This window comes from Sturnira hondurensis, unplaced genomic scaffold (genome assembly GCF_014824575.4).
Source record: "Sturnira hondurensis isolate 20B ecotype Veracruz unplaced genomic scaffold, ASM1482457v3 Scaffold0017394, whole genome shotgun sequence".
NCBI classification, from domain to species: Eukaryota; Metazoa; Chordata; class Mammalia; order Chiroptera; family Phyllostomidae; genus Sturnira; species Sturnira hondurensis.
In genome coordinates, this window is record NW_028090025.1 from 6,220,182 (window position 1) to 6,232,824 (window position 12,643).

General features: G+C 33.0%; 1 protein-coding gene across 3 annotated transcripts in view; it reads left to right on the plus strand.

Annotated features, from left to right (window-relative positions):
• The window catches only part of SEPTIN14 (septin 14), a 45,154-nt gene that overhangs the window by 17,560 nt on the left and 14,951 nt on the right, over nt 1-12,643 (plus strand). For all 3 annotated transcript variants that reach the window (XM_037067721.1, XM_037067720.1, XM_037067722.1), the window contains 2 exons: nt 4,829-5,015; nt 9,079-9,240. In XM_037067721.1, coding sequence (XP_036923616.1) covers nt 4,829-5,015; nt 9,079-9,240 — 349 coding nt within the window. The remainder of the gene's footprint in view (nt 1-4,828; nt 5,016-9,078; nt 9,241-12,643) is intronic.

A 12,643-nucleotide genomic window follows, 5' to 3' on the forward strand; every position in this document is an offset into this window, starting at 1 on the left:
TAGTACTGATAGTCAATATTTCTGAAAGTATTTTTAAATACAGGATTAAGCTTAGGGTCAATATGCTTAATGTGTTATATATATTATGTTGTGCTGTGGAATAAGACCCACAATAGGTGGTGCTTCCTGTATTAATTTCCTGCATTTACCAAATTACCACAAACTGCGTGGTTTAGAGCAACAGCAATAGTTGAGGAGGCCACACCCTATCAGGAGGCCCTAGGGGAGAATACTTACTTGCTTTTTTAAACTTCTGTTGGCTATTGGCATTTTCTGTGGCTACATCAACCACAATATCTGGATCCGTCTTCATGTGGCCTTCTCCTCTGCTTTCCGTGCATCTGTTTTAAGGGCATTTGTTATTGGATTTAAGGTGAACACAGATAATCCAGGGTAATTTCACACTGAGTCTCTTAACTTTATTATATCTACAAAGACTCTTGTTTTTCTTCTTCAAATAAGACCACATTTACTAATTACAGGGATTAGAATGCAGACATATCCTTTGGGGGATCATCATTTAAAAAATGTCATTTATTTTCAGAGAGAGGGGAAGGGAGGGATAAAGGGAAGGAGAGAAACATCGATGTGAGAAAGAAACATCAATTGGTTGCCTCTCTTATGTACACTGACCTGGGATTGAACCCACAACCTAGGCATGTGCCCTGACCAGGAATGAACCAGCAACCTTTCACTTTGCGAGATGATGCCCCACCACACTAGTCCGGGCAGTTTCTTAAATATTTTAAAAATTGATGTTCTCCATTTACTTACTTGTTGGATTCTTTGTTTTCTATTAACTATCCAAGTCATAAATGAATTTATTTCTGTGAAAATTTCAAATAACCTAGATGAAATGAAAACCCCCTTAGCCAAACTTAAGAACTTTTTGCACCATTTATTTTTCCAAAAATAACTATTTATTATGAGTTTAGTAGGTGTCCTCTCAGAGATCATTCTTTATGCAGTTATTACATTTTATAATAATTAAAATGCACTTATAATACTACAGAACAAATTTCTTTAAAATAGGTGATAGTCAAAAATGCATAAAATGTTTATGAGCAAGTTAATACAACAATGCCTTTCTGTTCCAGTTATGACCTCCTCCCCACAACCTTTGGGCATTTCTCTTTTTTGAAATAACCCTGGTTAAACCCATAGAAGCAGGGTGCAAATTGTTGCCAGCAGTTGGAGGAAGGAGAAACAGGGAGTTGCTGCTCAATGAGTATACATTTTCTCTTGTGCAAAATGAGTAAGTTCTAGAGGTCTTCTATGGAAGATAGTGCCTATATTGAACAGCACTTCATTTTGAATTTAAATATTTGTTATGAGGGTAGATCTTGTGTTAAATGTTCTTACCACAGTTTAAAAAATTATAAAACGCTGCAAAAGTATTGCTTAGTGGGAAATTTATAACATAAAATCCTTATATTAGAATAAAGAAAAATCTAAAATTGATAACATAAAGTTCCATGCTAAGCCATGAGACAAATAAGGAAAAATTGAACTTAAAGCAGGAAAATGAAAAGAAAAATTATGGTAGAGCAGAAATTGATGAAAAGAGAAAAAGGTCAGAAAATCAATAAAACCAATAGCGTATTACTTGAAGGGATCAATAAAATAAAAAATCTGTTTTGTTTGCAAGACTCAGCAAGCAAAATAAGTGAGAAGGCAAACACTGCCAATATCAGGAATAAAAGAGATATTATTACTGCTCTTACAACTATTAAAAGGATAAGACAACTTTAATGCTTATACATGTAACAATTCAGATGTTAACTATGGACTTTTCATAAATGGTCTTACTGTGTTGTGATAAATCTTTTCTATAACTAGTTTTGAGAGTTTTTATCATGAAATGGTAGTACATTTTGTCAAATGCTTTTTCTGCATATATTGAGATGGTCGTATGATTTTTATTCTTAATCTGTTAATGTGGTATGCCACATTATTTTATTTGATTATTTTGAACCCTCCTTGAATTCAGGGGATAAATTCCACCTGCTCGTGGTGTATGACCCTGTTAATGTGCTGTTGAATTCAGTTTGCTAGTATTTTGTTGAAGAGTTTTGCATATAAATTCATCAGGCCTGTTGTTTTTCTCTTGCGACATGTTTGTCTCTCTTTGGTATCAGGGTAGTTCTGACTACTCAAAATGAGTTTGGAAACGTTCCCTTTTCTTCAGTTTTTTTTTTGAAGAGCTTAAGAAATATTGGTGTTAATTTTTTACATGTTTGTTGGAATTCAATACTGTAGCTCCTCTGTCCTCAGGTTTTTGTTGCTGGTAGACGTTTGTTGTTGTCGTTGTTGTTACTGACTCAGTCTTATTCATTATTGATCTACCCAGACTTTCTATTTTTTTCAAAAGTCAGTCTTGGTAGGTTGTGCGTTTATAGATTATTGTAGATTATCTAATTTGTTGGCATCATATAATTGTTCATAAGAGTATCTTATGAATGTTTTTTATTTTTGTGGCATGCTTTTTAAGGTTTCCATTTTTTATAATTTTATTTGTCTAGCTAATGGTTTGCCAACTTTGTTTATCAAACCAACTCTTAGTTTTGTTGATGGTTCCTATGGTTTTACTGTTCTGTGTCATTTATGTCTGCTGTAATCTTTATTTACTTCTTTCTCCAAATTTGGGCTTATTTTGCTGTTCTTTTTCTAGTTCTTTGAGGTTAAAAGTTAGAATATTTAATTGATATCTTTCTTTTAAAAATATAAGCGTGTTTCACTATAAAATTCCTTCTAATCACTACTTTTGCTGTTTCCGGTGTTTTGGTATGTTATGAGTTTTTGTTGTTGTTTTATTTGTGTGGAAATAGTTTCTAATGTCTGTTTTGACTACTTCTTTGACCCAAGAGTGTGTTTTTAAATTTTCCCAGTTTGTGAATTTTCTAATTTTCCTTCTGTTATTGACTTCTAGTTTTATTCCATTGTAATCAGAAATAATACATGGTATAATTTCAGTCTTCTTAAATTTGTTAAGACTGTGGGCTTACATATTCTGCTGCTGTTGGGCGTAATATTCTGTATATACTGTTAGGTTCATTTGTAATATAATATTACTCAATTCAGCTATTTCCTTACTGATTTTCTGTCTGGATGTTCTACCTATTGTTGAAAGTGGGTATTGAAATCTCTTACTGTTTTCATGTTGCTGTATACTTTTCTCCTCAGTTCTGTGAATCTTTCCTTTTTGTATTTAGGTACTCCATTATTGAGTGTGTGCATGTATGTATATTTTTGTTTTGCCGATGAATTGATCCTTTCAATTCAGGGTATTGTAAAATACCCTAGCTTCTTGTGGCAATTTTGACTCAAATCCTATTTTGACTGGTGTAAGTATAGCCACCCCTACTTTCCTGATTTTACCATTGGCATGAATTATCTTTTTCATTCCTTAACTCTTCCTATGTGCCCTTGATTCTAAAGTGGATGTATTGTAGGCAGCATGTGGTTGGGTACACACACACACACACACACACATTTTAAATTCATTTAGCCACTCTATGTCTTTTGATGGGACAGTTTAATCCATCGCAGTACCTATTATATGTGGCATATAATATATAAAATATCATAATACATGTAATTATTAATAAGGAATGACTTACTATTGTTATTTTGTTAAATGTTTTCTATCACGTAGTTCTTTTGTTCCTACTTGCCTTTCTCTTTTTATTCCTTTGTGTTTTGTTGACTTTTTTGCAGTGATGTTTTTATTCCTTTGTCTTTTTCTTTCATGTATCTGCTATAGGTATTTTCCTTGTGGTTTGCTGAGCACTTACTCCCTTTCCCCTTCGGAGAGGTTGCTGCCAGCTATTTTAGCTCCAGGCTATGCTGCCTTGAAGGAAGGCAGACGCTGGCAAAGTTCTTCTTACCTTCTCCAGTGCATCCACATTTGTTCTTTTTTCCATGTTCCAGTGGAATCTCCCATCTTGATGCTGAACTTCTACACATGTCTTTAATCTGTTCGTGTGTATTCAAGGAAACACTCTCCAGTTTTTCCCTGGCTGAGTGAAAGAGGGGTTGGGCAGGTTTGCTGGCTTCTTCCGGTTCCACAGCCTGCTGGCAGGTGTGCCTGTTACCAGATACGCAGTTGAGCAAAGCTCCTCCTGGCATATGGCACTGGGTTTTGCACATCCCACAGAGGTGCGTGCCTTTATTAGTGGAGAGATCCGATTTACAGTTGTTAAAAGCAGGGAAGTATTCATTGCCACGATCATGATGTCACTCTTCTGAAATTTTACATACCATAAAACTTACTTTTATGGTGTATATTTCTGTAGGTTTTTTTAAAAATTAAACTCATTTAGGTGACATTTGTTAATAAAACAATACGGGTTTCAAGTGTAGGTTTTTAAGTTGCATAAAAGTGTATATCCACCATCTCAGTTGTGACATAGAAAAGTTTTATCACATTGAAAAATTCTCTTGTGCTTTAGTCAACCTATTCTTGTGCTGCTACCACACTGTATTATTTAACTTCGCAATGAGACATTACGTATGGAGGATATATCTTCTTGGTTTTCTTCATATGTCTTGGGCACTCTTGGTCCTTTGTACTTCTATGTATATATACACATGTACATAATAAAATTTGGTTTCTGATTGGGATTACATTGAGTTGAAAGATCATTTTGCCATTTCTATAAACAATGTAAACCATGGGCCTGTATTGCTTTGTAATTGTTATCTTTGTAATAACATGTTATGTACTTTTTTATATGACAAATTATGCATACATATATTAACAATTCATTAAATGGTTAAAAATGTAGACTTCAGATGTTGTTACTATGTTATGCTGAATGTTTTCCAGCCATAAACCAATAGTTGGCTACTTAGATGCTCAGTTTGAGTCCTATTTCCAAGAAGAATTGAAAATTCGACGTTCCTTTGCTGACTACCATGATTCTCGTGTCCACGTGTGCCTTTACTTCATTTCACCCACAGGACATTCTCTGAAGTCCCTTGATCTATTAACCTTGAAGAGCATTGACAGTAAGGTGCGTTTGCTAAATCCATCAACCTATCAAGATTTAGTAGTTATTTCAAAATAATACATATCTTGAAGGCATTCACATATAATAACTTATTTTATAATATGTGTGTAGTATATATCAGATTTATTGTGTTAATTTTTAAAGCATTTCTATTAGTTTCCTGAGAATACCACTGCAAAACACCACAGACTTAAAGGTTTTAAACAACAGAAATTAAATTTCTCATAGTTCTCAAGGTTAGAAGTTCAAGATTAAGGTGTTGCCAAATTTTGTTTCTTCTCAAACCTTTCCCCTTGTGTGGCAGATGGCTGCTTTCTCTCTGTGTTCTCACATAATCTTTCCTTTATGGACACATCTGATGTTTCTTTTTGTGTCCAAGTTTCCCCTTCTTATAAGGACACCAGTAGGATAAGATTAGGGCCCATCCTAACAGCCTTATTTTAATGCAATCACCCCTTTAAAGATTATATTTCCAAATACAGCCACATTTTGAAATATTGAGGGTTGGGGCTTTAGCATATGCATGGGTATAGGGGAGAAACATACTTATCCCATAACAACATTTGATAAATTTCAACCTTACCTTGCTTTGCTAGAGAAATTTAATTAGAAAATGCATCAGGGTAATAAGATTCAAGTAAAAAAATAAAAATAAAAATTTGGTTTTCCTTATGATTAAATGATAATTTACACTATGGTAATTTGTCCATATTTTTGAAATTGAAATTATTCTATATTATTATAAAGTTATTTCATTAACATTGATCTGGTATCACTGATGTTTTAAAACACAAAGCTTTCATGATCCTGGCTACCTATCATATCAGACAGAATACATAATGCAACCTGTATTTTTTTCCAACAGAGGGTCAGATTATTGACAAAAGAAACTTATATCATGAGATACTTTTCTGCACTCAACCCTGATTAAACATAATGTTTTCAACTTTATTTAGTTGAACAGAGAAACAGTTCTAAAATTGTTTTTTTAATAAAAAAGGCCTGACTTTTGCTATGTATTGTTCAAACTAGAAAAAATTTTTACAATTTCATATATCACCAAATAGTTTAAAGAAGTTATATTTTTAGTTAAAATTAGAAGTTACCTTAATTTCTCAATTTGTAGTATATTCAATAAGCAGGAATGCACAATTTTATTTTTAATTTTAAGGGCATCTGTAATCATCAAGCTATTTCCAGATGCAGGAAGCAAAGGCCATCACATACAGGGGTGGGCAAGTGTGTGTGCATGGCTGTTGTCTGTTCTTCCAGGCTGATCAGCTGTCCTTGCAATAAGTGACTTTTGTTCCTCAAAATAAACAGCTGAGGAATTATTAGCGTAGAAAAGTTTTATTTTTTATGTCTAATGATATACTATCACTAGAGGGTATCTTTTCTTAGCTTTGTCAACAATAAAACCCAATACAGCTATCTTAGCAGCTGTTGGCTTTTTACTGTGGAAGGTAGTGTTTAAAATTATTAAATTAGACAAAAATTTGAATAACTATAATAAAGAATAAAGAATAGAATAACTATAATTATTATTATTTGAGTAATAATTTTGTTATAACTATGTTATAACATTGAAACCCTAGAGGTGAACAAGGATTTTTAAAAAATGTACTTTGAAGAATCTAAAATGAAAGCAATATATTCAAAACTGACTTTTACACATTCCTACTGTATCACAGAACTTGACATTGTATAGTTATGCTTTAATAAAGTGTCTTACTGTAATTGTAATAAAGCATTTTAGAATTTTTAAAATAAATTAGCTTATTGTTCAATTACAGTTGTCTGCATTTTCACATTTCATAATTTTATATATTGTTATTTTCTAAGGAGTTTAATTATTAAGATGTAAAAACAAGGAGACAGAAAGAATTATATTTTAGAACTAGGAAGAAAATATTATTAATAAATTTCAGCCCTGGCTGATGGAGCTCAGTTGACTGAGTACTGGCCTATGAACCAAAGGGTTGCTGGTTTGATTCCCAGTCAGGACACATGTCTGGGTTGCAGGCCAGGTCCCCAGTGGCAGGGCAGGGCCAGAGGTCATGAGAGACAACCACACATGGATGTTTCCCTCTCTTTCTCCCTCCCTTCCCCTCTCTAAAAATAAATAAATAAAATATAAATAATATTTATATTGTATTTTACAAATACAGTATAAATAAAACTATTAAAATATTAAAAAATAAATTTCAACCTCAGCTCTGCTTTATGAAAATAATTCCTTTTTACAAATCATAAATAAACACTTGTTAGCATGGGGCTATATACATGCCTATCCATATTCAGCATTTAGAGTAAGGTAACAAAAGAAGTCTAGTATTTTTAGGTGGTCTTTGGAAAACACAAGCAAATCTACCTGCAAAGACATAAAGGTAGAGCAAGTCTCTATTTAACTGCAACATTAAGATGAATTTATGAGGAAGGTGATGAAAATGAATGATAGGTAGAGAATAAGTTGTTTTATAGGTTTGATGAAAGTTCTCTTCTGCTCTTTAGAACTCAATTAAATAAGAAATCTAATTGTTAATGAAGTAGACTACATCATCTGACTACTTCCGTTTTACTAATTCCTGATGTGTTAGAAGTATAAGAAAGTTTAGTGTCAGTTCATTCGTTTCTTCTGTGTCTCTGCTTCTATTTTGCTTGCTTCTTTGTTTTATTGATTAGGTTCCACTTACAGGTGAGATCATATAATACTTGTCTTTCACTGCCTCACTTATTTCACTTAGCATGATACTCTCCAGTTCCATCCATGCTATCGCAAAGGGTTGGAGCTCCCTTCTTTCTGCTGCATAGTATTCCACTGTGTAAATATACTGGGAGGGGCGGAATAATAGAAAAGGATCAAGTCAAGGAACGTGTATAAGGGACCCAAGGGCAAAGACAGCAGGTGGGGGAATTGAATGTGGGATGTGGAGGGTAGGTAGGGCAGGGGAGAGTAGTGGGGGAGGGGGGGAATAGGAACAACTGTAATTGAACAACAATAAAAAATATATTAGTACCTGAAGGGGTTCCTACATGATGAAATCAGAATTGAAAGTTCCATTTGGTATGGAATAAGCTGTGTTTCTATCTTCTTTGGCTGGTTCAGTGGGATTGTTTGAAGCTGTGAATTTTGAAGGGTGTGTATAGATCTAATTTTAATTCAGTCCTACAAGTAAGGTTGAAATGATGCTATTCTTTAGGTTGCATGCCACAAACTTAAAAGAACCTTTTAGAATAAGTGTTTTTCCTATAAATGACAAGAAAACCTGATTAGTACATTCCCATACCTTTATGTTTTCCTATAGGTCTTTATTAATAACTATTATCCTTTCTATGAGAGTGCAGTGCAAATGTTTATTAATCAATTTTTTCCTTTTTATTAACAGCTAAGTAATTTATTGAAAGTAGTGTGTATTGCCTAATATGCAAATACAACCACATTAGGACAGTGTCTTATATAAATTTCCTTATAGATAACCCCTACAATTTTTTGGTGGGTGAAATTATATACTTGTCCTCTAAAAATTACAGGGAATAGCATCTAGGCATGAAAATGTAATTTAATATGAATTTGACTTTTTATCTTCAGTTTATGCCTTTGCCCTACTAGTATGACTTCTGAGGTGAATACAAACACAAAACACAAGAGCAAATGACTGATTTTAGTGAAGTGTAACAAGAATTTGTGAGTTGGTCATAGAGCTGAGGACTGATCTTACCTACACAACTGGCTTAACTTTACACAGTAAACGGGAAGCACAGCAAAATAAGTTTCATTAAGCACATTTAATAAATTCCTCTTGTGTTCTGAAAACAAAAAAAATATCAGAAAGTTTAAGAAAGGAACAAAAATTAAGACTTCTAAACCTGAACTCTCATAAAAATTTATCTTTAAAAGTATTGAATATTTTAGAAAGCAGTTTTAGGATGAAGGCATGATAGTAAGTGATTATCTAGAAACAAATATTTATTGTTAAATATTGTGAAGTTTTGACTGTAAAAATCTCAGGATCAACAACAAGTCCTCAATGCAATGGTGAGATTTTGTTTCCTTCTTTCTTAATAGGTGAACATTATACCACTGATTGCCAAAGCTGATGCAATTTCTAAAAATGATTTACAGAAATTTAAGTATAAGATAATGAGTGAATTGGTTAATAATGACATCCAGATATATCAGTTCCCAACAAATGATGAAAGTACTACTCAAATGAACTCCTCAATGAATGTAAGTTTCAATTGAGTATTAATTCTATTTTATATGTGGGAATCAAATATAATGTAAGTTACAATATTAGTAATATACTGTCACTTGTATCTGACCAAGAGACTATAAATATGGTTTTCCCCCCAAATCCAATATAGAAATTTTTTTTGATTTTGAAAAGTGTTCACTGAGAATCAATTCTGTTTTTTGACAGCATTTTTTAGATATGTTACATACCTATGTTTCACTCATTAAAATATACAATTCAATAATTTTTAGTCTATTTACAGATGTGCATCACCATAATCAATTTTAGAACATTATTATCATCTTGAAAATAAACCCTATATTTTCAGCTCCTGTTCCCTACTGCCTGTGAGCCCTCCTCCCCACCAACCCTAGGCACCTACTAAACAAGTTCTTTCTCTGTGGATTTTTCTGATCTGGACATCTAATATGAATGGAATTGTATGGTATTTGGTCTTTTCACATGCTTGTTGGCTATCAGTGTATCTTCTTAGAATATATGTTTGCTCAGATCCTTCTCTCTTTTTTAAATTCTGCTTTTGTCTTTTTGTTGTTGAGTTGTAAGAGTTCTTTATATAGTCCATATATATATGTTCCTTATGAGATAAAAGGTTTGCAAATATTTTCCCCAATCTATTAATCATTTTTTGATGTCTATTGAAACACAAAATTTTAAAATTTTTATGAAATCTAATTAATCTTTTTTGTTGCTTGTGCTTTTGATGTCATATCTAAGAGTATTTTGCCAAATCCATGATAATAAAGATTTACTTATATGTCACCCTGACCACGTAACTCAATTGGTTAGAACATTGTCCTAGTACACCAAGATTGGGAGCTTAGTCCCCAGAGCATTTAAAGAGTCAACTAATAGGGGCATGAATGGGTAGAACAACAAATCAATGTTTCTTTTTCAAATCAATAAAATTTTTTTTTACAAATTTTCTTATGTTTCTTTTTCTACGAGTTTTTAAAAAATTGTGGTAAAATCCATATAATGTGAAATTTATTATCTTAGACATTTTAAAGTGTAAGTTGAATGGCATTATAAATTCACATTGTTGTGCAACAATCATTTTCATCTTACAAAACTGAAACTCTGTATCTAGGATTCCTGGTGAACAAGGTGTTTTTTTTCTTCCCTTGAATACTTTGAATATATTATCCCATGGCTTTCTGGCTTTCATGTTTCTGTTGAGAAGTCAGCTGTTCATTTAATTGGGGTTTCCTAGTAAATAATGAATTTTTTTCTTTTGTTAATGATCTGAATTTTTACAATGATGTCTCTATTGGTGAATCTGTTTGCATTTATCTTGATGTTTGTTATAATTTTGGATGTGCAAGTTACTGTTTTTCAATAAATAGCAGAACTTTTCAGCCAGTATTTCTTTATTTTTTCTTCTCTTTTCTCTTCCCTCTTCTTCTGATATTCCCATTACCTATATGTTGATGCACCTAATGGTGCCCACATTTCTCTAAGACTCTCTTCATTTTTTTCTTATTTCATTCTTTTTTTGCATAATCTCTATCTTTATGTTTGTTTATTTTTTCCTCTGCCAGATCAGATAAACTTTGGAACCCCACTACTAAATTTTTTATTTTCCATCATTGTACTTTTTAAATACACAATTACAATTTGCTTCTTTTTAATAATTTCTGTTTCTTTATTGATATTTTCTGTTATATGCAACATTGTCAACATACTTTCCTTTACTTGTTTTCATCCCTAAGTATATACATACATGTATTTATTATGATTGTTCAACTTTTTAAACTAAAACAGCTATTGATATTTAATACTCACAACTTTATGTTTTTAGAGAAACATATGTGTCAGTGCAACCATAATGACTATCAATCATGTAAATTTATTTAACACTTTCAAAAGTGTTCTCTCCTTTTTCTTAACAATCACACTAAGGCTTTGATTTTGAAGATCTTTTCCAAAAACCACCTCTAAGTTTTTATAATTGTTTTTCTACTCCCCATAATTTATTTATGCTATAATCATTTTTATTGCCCTCCTTATGCTAATTTTAGTTTTAGTCTGAGCTCGACCCTTGCCCCCAGTTCCTTGAAGTGTAAAGTTAGCTTGTCCATTTGAGATTTTTCTTCTTTTTTATGTGAGTTCATTGCTATAAACTTCTCTGATACTACTTTTTTTGTTGTTTCCTATTTTTTCTCTACTTTATTCCTCTCTGCCCTGAAACTCCTCCCACCAGCATTCTGCATCCCCCACCTTAGTTCATATTCATGGGTTGTACATAGTTCTGTGGCTTCTCTATTTCTTATGCTATTCCTAACTTCCTCTTGTCTATTTTGTGCCTACCATTTTTGCTTCTTATTCCTGGTACCTTTTCCCCCATTTCCCCCTATTCCTCCCACTAATAACCCTCCATGTGATCTCCATTTCTGTGATTCTATTCTGGTGCTAGTTGTTTGCTTAGTTCTTGTTTTTTGGGTTCAATTATTGATAGTTGTGTTGTCATTTTATTATTCATATTTTTATCATCTTTTTCATAGATAAGTTTCTTTAACATTTCATATAATAAGGGCTTGATGATGATGAACTCCTTTAACTTCATCTTATCTGGGAAGCACTTTATCTGCCCTTCCATTCTAAATGACACCCGTGGTGAATAGAATAATCTTAAATGTAGGTCCTTGCCTTTCATGACTTGGAATACTTCTTTCCAGCTCCTTCTTTCTTGAAACGTTTCTTTTGAGATATCAGCTTATAGTCTTATGTGAACTCCTTTGTAGGTAGCTGTCTCCTTTTCTCTCATGGCTTTTAAGATTATCTCTTTATTTTCAATCTTGGGTAATGTAATTATTATTTTTTTTTAATTTTTTTAAAATATATTTTATTGATTATACCATTACAGTTGTTCTATTCCCCCCTTCTTTCCCCTCCACCCGCACACTCCCTCCCCCACCCTTCTCCCCCCCTTAGTTTATAACCACGTGTCTCAAGTTCTTTAGGTTCTATATTTCCCCCACTATTCTCACCCTCCCCCCTATCTATTTTCTACCTACCATCTATGCTATTTTCTGTGCCTTCTCCCCCCTTCTCCTCCTCCCACTCCCCTGTTGCTAACCCTCCATGTGATCTTCATTTCTATGGTTCCACTCCTGATCTAGCTGTCCTCTTGGTTTGCTTTTGTTTTAGGTGTGGTTGTTAATAACTGTGTGTTTGCTGTCCTTTCACTGTTCATATTTTTCATCCTCTTTTTCTTATATAAGTCCCTTTAGCATTTCATATAATAAGGGCTTGGTGATGATGAACTCCTTGAACTTGACCTTATCTGAGAAGCACTTTATCTGTCCTTCCATTCTAAATGAAAGTTTTGCTGGATAAAGCAATCTTGGCTGTAGGTCTTTGGATTTCATGACTTGG